The sequence below is a fragment of the Molothrus aeneus genome, chromosome 7 (assembly GCF_037042795.1).
Source record: "Molothrus aeneus isolate 106 chromosome 7, BPBGC_Maene_1.0, whole genome shotgun sequence".
Lineage (NCBI taxonomy): Eukaryota > Metazoa > Chordata > Aves > Passeriformes > Icteridae > Molothrus > Molothrus aeneus.
In genome coordinates this window covers 31746068-31760126 of record NC_089652.1, presented here as the reverse complement: position 1 = coordinate 31760126, position 14059 = coordinate 31746068, and the positions used below count along the sequence as shown (strand labels likewise).

Genomic DNA, 14059 nt, shown 5'->3' with positions numbered 1-14059 from the left:
TAATTATTTCATTTTTACCAGCAAATGAATTAAAAACTGCATGAAAAATTGCTTGGGTTTTGTTTTTTTCATGTTCTGCCAGGTACCAGACCTTTAAACTCAGGCTGGCCCCTGAAAGTTGAGTCAGTTCTTTTGAGTGTCTGTGTTGTCAGCACTTATAAAGATTTTGTAGTGGCAGCTTTGTTAAAAATACCACAGATGATGTGCCAGCTAACAGAAAAACCACAGCATTTCCCTACTGCCTATGGCAGTGCCTGCAGTGCTAGAGGGGTAAATATGGAAAACAGACATGTTTGTCAGAAAATGAAAGCAGTAGGTCTCTGGAATCAGTGCAAGGAACAGCTGAGTAAATAAGGCACCTTTTTTTGCAGTTACTTACCAACCATAAATGGGGTCTGCAAGTGGACACAGAAAAACAGTAATAAAATCTGACATGCTCATGAGGAATGCTGTAAAGAGCCCGAGGAAAAGAAGTGCTGTATGGAAAGATAGCAGCAAAGTAGTGATGCCAGAGGTGTTGAATGTGTCAGCTGAAAAGGCAAATAGAAGAGTGTGTGTGAAAATGAAATTATTGTTTTATCCCAGATCTGTGGGGGTCTGATGTCACTGCTGACTGCTCTGAGATGCTCTCTGACTGGCATGGTTAAGTTCTACTTCTCTCAGCCTCATAAATTTTCTTTAACCTTAGATCTATTTCAATTAACTCCTTGACATCCTATTTGCTAGCAGGAAATACAAACACACGAATGAGAAGTGCAGAAAGTGAGGAAGCCCTAACACTCCCCAGCATCAGGGCAAAATACCACACACTATCCTAGACTGTGAGTACATCCCAGAGCTCCCTGGCGCAGCAGAGTTCCTCTGACCAATCTGTTCAAGCCAAATAAAACTCTCAGAAGTGTGTTTTTTCCTGGTTTTATCCTGCTGCCTTAACTCCTATCTCAGGAGCACAGATTCAAGCAGGAAACGCTTGATTCAGCCCCGTGCCCGTCTGTTGTGGGAGCATTCAGTCCTCTGGCAAAGAAAGCATTTCTATCATCTGAAGGCCACCTTGGGCAGTGGCAGAGGATGCACTGAAGATAAGCAGGGGGCATTTAGGATGTGGCTGTGTCCCTGCTGGGGGTTACTGTCAGCCCTGCTGAGTGGGCTGGGATAGTGCTGCTGCTCCATCTTCTGCTTCATCCCAGGTTACTTCAAAGCCCTGCTGGGGGCTCAGCTAAGCCCAGCCTTGTTCCTGTGCTGAGCCTCAGGCAGCTCTCTGCTGGCTGGTGGCCTCCAGCTGCCCATCAGGAGGGATCAGTCTGGGGCAGGGACCTTGGCTACCAGCCCAGCTGGATCTCCCTGGTGGCTGGGCCCTCCTTGGGGATCGTGCCCTCGGTCTGTGTCCCCTCCCTGCACACTGCAGGGAGTGGAGCAGGAAATACTGCATGGCTTCATGTGGATTCCATAGGTTAAAATCCAGCCCAGGTGTGCAACTGTACCACGAGTGGCTCATCACCTTTCTTTGACTATTTTACCTGTCCCTTCTCTTCTGCCCTTGCACAAAATGGTGTTTGATTTCTTCTGGGCACTATTCTGTAGGGCAGTTGAGGGGTGTTTTAAAAGATTTTATTCCATTATCAGTCTCGATGAAGGGTGAGACATAAGAGGTGTAAAACTCAATGCCACTCCATCAGGAGCCAACCTATTTCCTGATTACAATACATTATAAATGTTTTTCAGTCCATTAGCCTTTGACACACAATGCTGCTATTATTCTAACACTAATCATCTATATTTTGACCCCGTGTGGTCCTGCTACAATGCATCTTTCACAGTTCTAATTCTCTAAAATATCTAGTATTTTTGCAAAGATATATTTTGAAACTTGTTGAAAATAGTTTCTACTATTCCATGACCTTCCTAAGTCCAAGTTCTTTTAAATGGACAGGCATCAATGTTTGAGAAATCAAAGTCCAGCATGACTATGAATTCATTCTTCAATTCACTTCTCTCCCCCCACTCTGTCTGGCCTTCATAGCCATTTGCAAGTATGCAAAAAATACTGTGGTAATGTTTACATGGTGTCTTATCAAAATAAACCTGGTTAAAAGAAATTTAAATAAGTCTTCTGAGCTGACCACTGTTTGCCACAGTTCATGGAACTATCTTCTATAGACACTCCAAACAATGAAGACAGGACCTGGAAAATACATGAATTTTTAAAAACACTTTTGTAAATCCTACCTGTGGGACACCTTGGTTTTCAGACCTCAAGGATTCTTTTCACTCCTTCCTCCTGAAGTCTGTGTCTAGGCTGAAATTTCATCCAAACTGACAGCAAATATCTGTTACTTAGCTATAAAAGAAACCAGTGCCACATCAAAAATTAAATGTAACCTCAGCAAGTGTGGAAATTACCCTAAATCATGTGGCCTGAGGCTCATCTTATGCACCTGCACAGAGCACAGCTGTTGCTGTAGGTCACAAAAAGTGCAAAGAACTTGTACTGTACTTGAGAGAACTTCACACAAATCTGCTGGCCCTCACTGCAAGACTTCTGATCCAAGAGGGAGTTTCTGCCTGCCAAATATAGACAATGTCCCATGAGATCAGGCATATTCTTGAACCTGGATCCTTCTTGGATAATTTATTTCTTATCTTTGTGAGTGGGGAGTTCATTCCATGGCCTGTTCTAATAAATCCACTGGAAAGTGGCTGAGAAGCCTGCAGTCTGTCACCAGCATAACATTCAGCTCTGAACTCTCAGTCTGTGAGCATTTAGATGTGCAAATGCAGGCTATACCTGTGTTATAGTTCATGTTTTGGTGCCAGTTTTATTTATTCACAGATACAGTTTTGTTCTTAGGATAAACTCAAGTTCCAAAACCTCAGTTCTATTTCTGTGAGCTGGAGCATTTGTTTTGCCAGACAACATTTTACCTTCTGTTTTCTGTGTTGCTACGTTGATATCCCTTCAGGAAATGTTTGAGAATTGCAGATCTGATAGAAAATTGTAGGAGAATCAAACAACTGACACCGAATCAAACAACTGACACTTTGCTGGCCCAGGTGGGTTGGGTTTTGCAACTTACCCTCTGCACACACTCCTTTGTGCTGTTTTATGGTTCAAACACCATTATTATAAAACTTCTGGAGTCAAACAGGTGGGAAACATAGAGACTGGGGATTTTTGCTTGTTTGAAGCTGAAATAGACAAGGCTCTTTGTAAACCTTGATTTTATAACATTGGTTCAAATTAGAAGATATTGTATATACCTGGTATAAAATAAAAAAAAACCTAAACAGCTTTATGTCTAGTTAGAAATCTTAATGTAATGCAAGTCACCTTACCAAAAAAAAAAAACATGTAGCGAAGGGCTTGAAATTATAATTATGCACTGTAATCTAAGATGTTTCAGGATGTTTTTCTTTTTTTTTCCTTAGCAGTGCCACTCTTTCTAATTTTGTTATTGACAGAGTTTTTTACTTCACACTTTTGAATACTAGGTGTTCATATGGATTATATGTATCTTAATACAGTTTGCAAGTTTTTATTTGAACTTGAAAAATATTTCATTATGTTTAATTTGGAGAAATGAGATTTCTTTAATTGCTGTCTGTAGAGGCTATTAGAAGCTCAATTACATTTGCAAATTCATTTTTAAAAGTGTTATCATTTAAAGATTACTAATTAAAAAAATAATCATGACCTGACTATGTGGGACTTCAGGTTTACTAATAGTATTCTCTCTACAGCATTCAAACTTTCACAGAAAAGAAAATGACGTTTAAAATGGAGACATGAATTACGCTAAGAAATGAAGCAAGTCTTCAAAATTGGGCTAGCAATTGTGAATTTGAGTAAATAGCAATAGTTTTATTAGGGAGACAAGATTTTCAAAATATCCATTATATTTTTAATATGTAATAATATATATATAATAAACACATAATATTTACATAACATATAAATATATATTTATGTTTATAAATATTTATAAATATTTATATTTATATATTTATATTTATATGTTTATGTTATTTATATAACATATAGATATATTATATATTATATATTATATATTATATATTATATATTATATATTATATATTATATATTATATATTATATATTATATATTATATAGTGTATATTATATATTATATATTATATATTGTATATTGTATATTATATTTATATGAAATATATTTATATAGAGATTTTTACATATATATATCTATATGGAATAGAATATGTATTATAATTATATATATTATTTGACTCCATTCAACACTGCAAATATGATTGAGATGACCTTTAAGGAGCTGAGAGAGTGATGGCTGCTGGGTGCAGGTGTTCCAGCTGTGTGGAGCCCACCTGTGCCTCTGCTGCTGCCAGGGGCTGTGTGTGCAGCTGTATCCCCAGGACACAGAGTTCACTGCTAATTCCTCAAAGACTATGAAGGGCATTTTTTGCTATTTAATCTATTTTCCCAAGGTGACTCTGATATTTGGTGGCCTGTCATTGTGTGTTTCACAGAATTCAAGAGCTGCTGGGCAGTCAGAGCTCCCTTTTGGAGCAGTGGCTGTTCACCACAGCTCCTGGAGGGGATGGGCAGGCAGTGGTGCTCACTATCCAGCTCTCAGCCAAAAGGTTTTATGAGCTATTTAATTTTTTTTCCTTGTAAAATAAATGTTATCACAACTCCAACTATATATACAGTACTGCTGGGGTAATAGCCTGCCTAATTCAGATTAATTGTAGGCTTGCAATGATAAAGGAGCTTCAGCACAGCAGTTATTCTGTCGCACAGATGCAATTAAAACCATATCAATGCAGTATAAATAATGCTAAATTAAGTTGCTGTCCCTCCACATGGTGGCAATTTTGAGCTAGTGCACAATGAAATCTAGCATCTTATTTTGTTCAGAAGGAGTAACTACACCAAGAAACAGTTTCTAATTTCCTTGAGTGGCTCTGGAGCAGCTTTATCACCCAACAGTATGAAGTGTGTAAACTGCTATCACCAAAATATCACTAATAATAATACTGAGCATTTCCTGCTTTGTTGTTCATTGTAGAGGTAAGAAAAGCTTGAGGTTTACATCTGAAAGTCATGGGATTACCTGTGTTAGTCTGAGATGAAGCTAAAGAGACAGATATGCTAGCAAAAAGAAATTTCATAGTGGAAAATGCATGATTTGCTTCAAATTATTTAATTTTAGCTGGTTTCAAGGCATTTTTAGAAAATTCTGAAACAAATTATTTAATGTCAGTTAGATTTTCCTCTGGTTTTTTTGGGCAGCCTGTCACTTTTGGAGCAGAACGCTGTTCTCAAGAGCCATCATTTTTTCTTACTGGTATGAAAAAGCTAGAAGATACCAGACTAAAATTAGGATACTGCTTTTTATACTATTTATATCTTACTGTTGCAAAGCTGTAGCAGGAATAAGTTTAAGAAAAATGGTTACATCATAAAATGATTGGGGGGAAAAGTAGAGATTTAATATAAACCAAGGCAATGTCTTTCTTAGCCTCTGTAGTACAAATCTGTCAGGTGAAAGGTGAAATGAAAAAATTAATTTTGATTGCAAAGCAGCCACAGAACCTCACCATTAACTTTCTTATATTGAAGAGACCTGGAAGTAAAGCTACTTCTCCTTCCATGAACCCTCCAAGTGTTTGTTATTGCTGTGTTCACTTCAGTGCTTCACTGTGCTTTAAATACACCTGTAACTTCATCCCTGGGAAGGCTTTGGATGTTTCAGTGTGTTTGTCAGTATTCCCAGTGTAGCTGAAAAAGGTAATGAGGGACAAAGGCATATTGACTGCCACTGTTGGAAAGCCCTGCCTCCAATAGCTGATTAATTTAATCAGTCTTTCTTCAGTAAAATAATTCAGTTTTAAGCAGCCTGTAAAAGTTGTAATAAGCACAATAAGCAGTGCACTTCTTTTCTCCCCATTCTATGGGGGAATGTTTTTTCATGCTGACAAAGTCCACTACAAGGAATGCTGCAATGTTCTGCAAAGTTGTTTGTCAGTGCCTGGGTTTATTTTTGTAGAGAAGTATTGATTACAGAATGAGAAACATTTGGTTTAACAGGGATCGATGAGTGGCAAACAAAGGACACTGAAGTTTGACTCATTTTAATTTGAACAAAAATACAGTACCCAGTGCAATTCGTGATGAAATAAAAAATGGTATATGCTCTCTGGTTTTTAATCACATTTCTTTCCTGTCATTTGTGGGTGAGATAGGTTCAAATAGGGGACTGTAATAGCCTGTGTGCTGGATTTGGGACCAGGTTGCACATGAGGAGTTTGGGGGGAGAGCACTGGGCTTTGCAGGAGGGTGACAAGCAGGTCCACCTGCCTCTGGAGAGGGAGGAAAATCTCACCAAAGGGATTCCACCCTCCTTCTGTGTAAGAGAGATGAGGGAGAACCACCTTGATCTGTTTGATTTGCAAGGCCCAAACACAAGCTCTTACAAAATACCTGTAACACAAGGAACATTTGTACTTCCCTTTCCCCAGCTGCTTGGGCCATGAGCAGCTGGGACTCAGGTGTATTTTGTGGCACTTGAACAAATACCATTTGATCACCAGGCATTTTGTTGGGAGAATTAAAGATTCATTGCATCAGAAAGAATGAGTTACTTTGTTAAACCAACTGGGAGACCAAGTTGCAAATCCCAGTTTCTATTTCAATTAATATTTCATAATTGATTATTGAAAAATGGAACTGCTTCACCATTCCTCTCTCATCTCTTGTCCCAGACTGTTCTATGGCTCCTGCCTGCAGCAGTCTTTCAAAAGGGCATACAAGGGTGATAAAATAGTAGGCTTGAATACTTTGAATGAGCACATTTATTCATAAGAGTATTGGCATTGACTTTGCTAGAAAAACTAATTTTAATGTGCTTCTAGTAGCTGCTATTTGTTTGCTTCATTCAGTTGTCTTTGTTGTCTACTCTGTGTATACATTCTCTCTGGCTCGTGGGATGTTGTGTTGTAAACCAGGCTATGAGTCTGTTAAATTATGACTTTTATGGCAAGGTATCAGAGAAACAGCATCAGAAAATGCATTAAAAATAAATACATAAAAACTCAGTTTGGGTTTGCAATAACTTAATTGTACTTCAAACTCTAAACCAAAAAATATTTTAATCTTTTCTTCCCATCATTTAAATTCATTGCAAAGTATCTGTTTGAAATCAATATTAATTACACAGAAATTGTGACCCTCTTTAGCAAATGCTTTAAAGTAGTTGTTAAAAATTTAATGTGGAGGTTATTAGCCTGATTTTGGGCAACATTAAGCCTGTGCTAAATATTGTCATGTAGACTTTTTTTGACAAAATATTGGTCCCATGTTTGCATAATTAGCAGCACCATAGTAAACCCTTTCTTATGATGCACAGAGGAAGCAAAGAACAAATTCAAGACCAGAGGATTCTTATTTCTACTTAATCAGTAGCTCTTTCCCCTACTTATAGTATAACCTTAACGATAAGATTTCATGTGTGCCCCTTTTAAGACATTTTTGATATTTGTACTAATCAGTCAGGTTATATCTAGCTGTTCTGAAGAGCTGCTTTTCATAAGAGGCAAGGATAAGCTAAACAGAAGGAGGAGAAAGCAGTTCCTAATGGAAGTGTTGGGCTGTCCCTGATGGATAACAATGCCCTGTACAGCCTGCATGGTGTGTGTGGTATCCCACACCTCTAATTCTTCACTTGCAGTCATCTTGACACACAGACACATTTTTCTTTAACTTATAGATAAAATTATTGATTATGATGGTATGATTTTTTTTTATGTGAAAGATAAATTAACAACTTAAAAAAGAAAATGCTCTGTCTGGTAGGCTGACCTTAGCCTTGGTTCAGCTTTGCTTCTGCTTCCCATCCTCAGCAGGACATAGGGTACAAAAAATTACAAAAAAGTTTGTACACCAAGATAAAGTCAAGGAGATGAAGAATTAGAAATCTGCTTGAGTTACTAAAATGCTTGACCCTAATGAGGAGAAATCACCAAGTAGTTCTCTGAGAAGTATTTTCATGAAGTTGGTCCTGCCATTCTGATGAGACATTTGATGAATTTACCTGCAGTAACAGGTAAAGGAGGTAAAACTCCAAGACCCTGACTTGGAAGGCTTTAGTGTCATCCATGTCTAGTTTTAAAGTTAACAATGAAATAGCCCTGAAATGAAAAAGAGGTAAGACATCAGCATTTCTGTGCCAAACCCTGCTGTGCCACACGTTCCCTCTGTGTGCTGGTGTCAGGCTGTTCAGAAGCAAAGGACCTGTTGTGCATCCCTCACCCCACAGCACCATGTGCATGTCTGCCTTCCAGGCTGCCACCTGCCCCATCCACACTCACAGTTCCTCACTCTCCACACCAGACATTTGCACTCTGGTAGAACGTGGAAGAGCCGGGTGCTGACATTTGTGGCACATCCCAGGGTAATTAAGGGAGACTCAAATGGTTGAGCTCCTCTTGGCAGACACTTGTGTGGCTGCACAGGGGTAGTCCTTAGACTGTGAGCACAGCTATTAACCAGTGACTCTGAGAATAAATGGTGCCTCTTGGTCTCTTCATGGAGTGCTGAGGAACAAATCCCATTTTTCTGTCAAACACACGCGTTCCTTCCAATCTAGTTATAAATAGTTCTCACGTGTTTTGTTTTGATCGCGAGTAGCTCAGATTGGATTCCTTCCTTAACTTTTAGAAGATGACTTAACATGAGGTGCATGTCCCTGCCTGGGTGAGGAATGAAACATTTTGACACGAACATTTCCACAGCTACACAAGAAGGAGCTTGCTGAAGTGCAGGCTCTGGCTCAGGAGCATAATGAGCAGCCCCTGAAACTTTGTTCTGTGCTAAAATATTCCGGTACTTGCACGAAAGTATCAGTAGAGTTTGCTAACACTGTCTTTCACTCTAGTTTGTTCACATGAATTTTTTGCCTGTTTGGAAGGTTATCAGGAATTTGACTGGGTGGTGTGATGAAAGTCAGGCTCTCTGGGGAGGCTGAAAAGGGGAAGCAAGAATCAAGTAAAGGTTATGTTTCTAAGAAGGGAAGGGTACAGCTGTGCTGCAGAAGGCAATGAGGGGAAGCAGGGAAAAATAGTTTGAGCTAGAGCTTGTGGAAAGAAGAATCTGTGGAAAGAAGAATTAAAGAGATAGAGGCAAGTGGGAATATATAACTTCATTGGAAGATGGAAATGATTTTTCTAGTGTTAAAATGAACTGAAGCATTTCACATGACACTTTTTTTATTCAACCTTTTCTTCACATAGCATGCTAATTCTATTTCTTTCTATTAAACTTATATTCACTATAAAACCTTTAACCAGTTCTGTTTATTTCTTCTCTCACACCTTTTTTTTTGCACAAGAATAAAGTGGGGTTAGCACAGAGGAGCCTATAAATTTTATTATGTCAGCACAAAATTCCTGCAAAGTTCAGGGATATTTTTTCTTCTTCCAGGAGACAAAAAAAAATCTAAAAAATCTCTTTTTAATCCTGGCCTTTCTGTATGTTAGGCTCACTTCTCTCTTCTGACACTTCATTATGGATTTTCTGAGTTTGAATAAAAATCTAGTTCTCTTTTATGGTGGATAAGGTCACTACTGCTGGGAGCTATTTTCTGTATGTAGTATACTTTAGTGTTTTGTGTCCTGCAGACTGAAAACTTCCCAAGTGTGGGTGGTCTCTTGCACCTTTTTCTCCCCACTTCACAGTATTTACTGTCTGTGATCTGGCTGAAAGCAGATCTGCTTTCTGCCTGCAAGAAATGGCAGAAGTGCTACAAGGTTGCCAATAAATTCCTGTGAAGAATCCTGGCAGTGAGGGCTGATGGTGTTGTTGCTGTGCAGATGTCCTGTGGGCAAGTCTTGGCCCCATTCATGCAGGAGGGTTTTGGTAGCTAGGAAGAGAACTCAGGGTTTCAGGGCCATAGGTCAGTGCTGTTGTTTCTGGTCTCATTGCCCTGTGACTGGTTTGTTGTTCATCCCTAAACCTGAAAGGAGCAGGAGTTCTGTACAGCAAAGGTATGTGCTCATATAACTAATAATGTGTTGTAATTCTTGCCCATGAGGTGGCTGAATTGGAACTGGACGTTTAGCTCATTCCAGAAGTTCCTATTGTTTAGGGATTTCATTCCTGAGATGTTATTGTTCTTGTAATGCACATGTGTTGCTCGTTTAAAAGTACTTTTCTTCAGGTAATTCCTACATTCCTTCTTCTTAAGAAGAAAGTCCCCATGTGGATTTGCTGATCTCTTTGTGTAGGATGTGTGTTATCACACACCCTTCCCCATGTGAATAGAAGGAATAAATGGCAGCAACAGCATTCTCTGACCTATCAGCAAGAGGTAAATGAAACTTAGAAATAGCTTGTACAGCTCTTTGACCTGTAGGGAGAGGTTTGGGTTTGTGAATCTGTGCTGTCTATGCAGTTCTCTTCCAGAAGGTGAGGGTTTGTGATGAGCAGGAGCGTGGCTGTAGGTACAGCACAGACCTTCTGCAGGACAGAACAGGAGACTCATCTGCTTTTTAGAGTCTCACTTTTTGTCTGTCCTCCCTGTGGAGATCTGGCTTTGTACATCATGTGGGAAGATTTATTTGGGGACCAGAGCATGGTCAGAATAGCAGACATGCAGAGGTAGTTGCTGTGTAGGTACACACTTTGTGGTAATTGGGAGTGGGGAAGGCCCAGCCTCATCTGTAAACCATGTAAAACATGGTTTTACAGCTGTGAAAAGCAGGAGAACAGCATTGACAGCAATGAGCCATGGGGTGCCCAGGGGCACTGACCAACCACCAAAGGGAACAGAGAGCCCACAGGTGCAGTGCATCAACATGAGGGCTGTAAAAGGTTGGGCTAAAGAACAAGAAGGGCAGATGCTTGAAGCTTTTTGATGTGGTATGGTGTTACTCTGTTTGGGTGAATGCCTAAAGCCTTCTGAAACTGTATGATGATGCTCTGTGTGTCATTGCTGTCTTGACCGTGGCCTGTGCTGTGACATTGCTGTATCAGAATAAAATCATTGTGGCTGAATAAGATCCTTGTGATGCTGACTAAGCCTTGAAGGTGTGGCTGAATCTCTGGTTTGCAGTCCACTGTGGTAGTTTAGCTTTACAGTGTCAGGTTTCTCAGGCACAGCCTTGGGTCAGCTTGGCCACTCAGGTGTTCATAGTAGCACCTGAGTTTCCTGCTAGGTGGCTTCTCAGTTCCTGAAGGAACAGCTGCATATTTGGTTTTAAGCATAGTTTCTGTGGACACCAGTATCTTCTGAAAGCTTTTCTTAAGTCCTAGGTGGTAGTTCTATATTTCTTTTATGTCATTTTCCTTGTTACCCACTGATTTGGGTGGTCCTAGATGCCCCTTTAGCAGCAGTGAAGCTTCCCTACGAGAGAAGATGCTGACAGCATTCAGCAAGAGTTCCTGGAGCAGGATCATTTTGAAGTTGGCATTGATGGGATCGAAGCTGGAGCAATACTGACTGCTGTGAATATTCCTCCCAGATCATTAACCTGAGTTAGCCTCTGTGAGCCAAGTGCTGTCTTCTGCCTGGTGCTGAACTCTCTGCTCTTTCTCCTGTGGCAGAAACTGAGGATTACTCAGCACCTGGCAGGACGTGGCTATGTAACACTAAGGACAGTGATTAGATAATTCAGTTAGAACAATGTATTTATTTGCCAGTAATTTGTTTCTTCTTGTGCAGTTTTCCATTTTCCAGGCATTACATATGGCCAACCAGACAGAACCTCTCTGTTCTCTGAGTAATTCCCCCTATTTTTTCACAAGCATATAGATATTTCATTTAAACCTTTGCAGCCTCCCTTTGTGGCATCTGCTTATTTATCACTGTCTTTAAGATCCGTTTTCCACTTGGCAATGTTCATATTTTTGGTCCCCTGGTTACTGCTATTGTAAATTATTATCCAGTAAGATTTATAGCTGTGAGATTTGTACAAATAGCCTGTCTCTCCCATTTAATGGCTTCTCTCTAAGTTCCCTCTGTTATTTACTAATGAAACTGTATGGTTAATTTTTATATACGTTTTAGCAGGTATGCCATGAAAATTGAGGTCAGACATGGAATTACATCAGGCTGTCTGAGAGGCTGCAGATCTCGCTGCACCATAGGCATGAAGCAGATGGGTGGGGAACCCACTGTAGCTTTACAGTGACCTAAGCTGTTCCTGGACATGGGAACCCCACCACTGACAGAGAATAATGTAGTGCCACGTAAAATCCTTGGGGGTTTTATTGATTTGTTTTCTCATTTAAATTCACAAGGAGGAAATTTAATTTCACTTCATTTCTGTTTAACAGGGGTCACATGGAAAAGCCTATAAATACATTTTTTTAAATTGCAGTAACATTTTTAATAATTTTAGGTTAATTTTTATGCTCCTCTTAAATCATATTTAGCCACTATTGAATTAAGATTTTAAAATCTTTAGGTACCCTTTATATGATGATTTTTTTTTTTTTGGTTTTTGTTTTTGTTTTTTTTCTTTTAAAGGGTTAGGCCATGACATATGTAGATTTAGGATGGTGTGGGTTGGGTTTTTGGGTCCTACATTTTAAGAATTAGCAAAACCCATGTCCTACTTGCCTTTGAGAGCTGTTAGTAACATTAATGACACTTTTATCATTCTTGTATTGGTTTAATTTGTACTCAGATTTTAAAAACGTATTCATTATCGTAGTATTTCACTAAGTAAATTCAAATAAACTCTGTTCTGCTGATAGGGATCCTTCTCTCAGCCAAAACAAGAAAAGCAGTGGCTGCAGAATCAGGTTCATTTGCTCCTTGTGAGGTTGAAACATTCAGGGATGGGTGACAAGTTGACCTCTTGATTTGTTTCATTCTTCCTATGTCTGCATTCAAGAAAGATGGGTCACAGACCTCAAATATAATTTTTTTGTATTTATTTGGAATGGAAGTAAAGGAAAAACACTTTGAAGGAGAGGGTGGGTGTTTGTTTTTCAATCTGATGACATCCATGAGTGAGCTGAGGAAGGGTAGCTCAGTGTGGTGGGATATTCTGAAAAAATTCTTCCCTCTGTAACATTGCTGTGCAATAAAGATGGCACTGGATTCGTAGGGTGACTGTTTTGATTTTATGATGACTTTTACCAAATTAAATCTCTTTTTTTTTCCTAAAAGTGTGGTTTGTGTAAAATTAATGAATAAATTTTTATGGCATTTCAGCGTGAGAAGCTGATACATGAGTTGGAGGAAGAAAGACATTTGAGACTGGAGAGTGAGAAAAGGTTACGGGAGGTGACGCTGGAGTCGGAGCGGAGCAGAGCCCAGATGCGGGGGCTGCAGGAGCAGTTTTCCAGGTATGTACCACCAGTAAACTACATCCAAAAGATGGCAGAAACATCCTTTGGTGCAGGGGGTTTCTGCCTTTCTATGGCAGAAACATCCTTTTCCAGACCTGTTGATAACTCAAATGGATCTAATCTAAGGCAAAACCTGCTCTCCCTCAGAAATTCCATGAACATTACAGCCTCTTGGCTAAATGATTGTTGGAATACTTAAGAGGTTTATGCCCTCATTTTATGGGGTGGTGAAAATTTTCATTTCTAGAGATTTTGTGTTTGCTAGAATTCCCAATAATTTTCTAAGTGTAGGTCTTCACTTCTCAAGAAGTGCATGCCACTGGTAAGTCAGCATGTGGCTGTTTGTGTCTTGGAAGCAAGAATGGGTTTGATCAATCTGAATAAAGAGAGGAAGAAAAAGTAAATCCTTTGGGCAAGCTCATCCTGCTTGGACCTGCTTCAAATCTTTTCCTGCATCTTCCTGAGCCAAAGCTTTGGGCTAGAGCAGAGCTCCATTTACAAGAGAACCAGCTTAGAACAGAGATTAACACAAACCATTCGTATGATAATAGTAAGGATTTGAGTTATTTATTGTTTTCATGATGCATGATGAGATCTTGTACAGCCAATGGATTTTTTTCATTGTTTTGGTCATGTGCACAGAAACAAAACAATCCAAAAAATCAAAAGAGACAATGGAATTTCATGTATATTTTCCATCAAGGCTGA

General features: G+C 39.3%; 1 protein-coding gene across 1 annotated transcript in view; it reads left to right on the top strand.

Moving 5' to 3' along the window:
• NCKAP5 (NCK associated protein 5) overlaps positions 1–14059 on the top strand; it is a 334186-nt gene that overhangs the window by 146191 nt on the left and 173936 nt on the right. The window contains exon 4 of the mRNA XM_066553937.1: positions 13215–13348. Coding sequence (XP_066410034.1) covers positions 13215–13348 — 134 coding nt within the window. The remainder of the gene's footprint in view (positions 1–13214; positions 13349–14059) is intronic.